Source organism: Buceros rhinoceros, unplaced genomic scaffold (genome assembly GCF_000710305.1).
Source record: "Buceros rhinoceros silvestris isolate BGI_N320 unplaced genomic scaffold, ASM71030v1 scaffold21276, whole genome shotgun sequence".
NCBI lineage: Eukaryota > Metazoa > Chordata > Aves > Bucerotiformes > Bucerotidae > Buceros > Buceros rhinoceros.
The window spans coordinates 1-393 of NW_010416039.1; the positions used below are offsets into that span (position 1 = coordinate 1).

The following is a 393-nucleotide window of genomic DNA, read 5'->3' on the forward strand; positions in this document are numbered from 1 at the left end:
ACCCTTTGCCAGGGATTCTCCGTAATTTCCGCTGTTCGGGGCTTTCCAGGGCTGGATGCACCCAGTGTGGCACCTGGGCCTGCCCGGGGTCTGGTAACCGAACCCTGCCCCGGAGCACCCAGAGGGGCAGGAGTCTGCCCTAGCCCAGAGGGAAAGCGATGGGGGATGGCGGTGGTAGGAAACTCAGGGAGGGCACCGTGGGCCAGCACGAGCCAGCAGGGATGGCCGGCAGGAGCCAGGACCGGAGCCTGCGGGAGGAGCTGACCTGTGCCATCTGCTGCGAGCTCTTCAGCGAGCCCGTCATGCTGGACTGCATGCACCACTTCTGCAAGGCCTGCATCCAGGGCTACTGGGAGAGCTGCGCCCACGTCCCCTCCTGCCCCCAGTGCCGCC

At 66.9% G+C, this 393-nt stretch overlaps 1 protein-coding gene across 1 annotated transcript in view; it reads left to right on the forward strand.

Annotated features, from left to right (window-relative positions):
- The first annotated feature begins 221 nt into the window (after positions 1-221).
- Positions 222-393, forward strand: part of LOC104494784 (zinc-binding protein A33-like) — a 4955-nt gene continuing 4783 nt past the window's right edge. The window contains exon 1 of the mRNA XM_010137665.1: positions 222-390. Within this exon, the coding sequence (XP_010135967.1) occupies positions 222-390 (169 nt within the window). The remainder of the gene's footprint in view (positions 391-393) is intronic.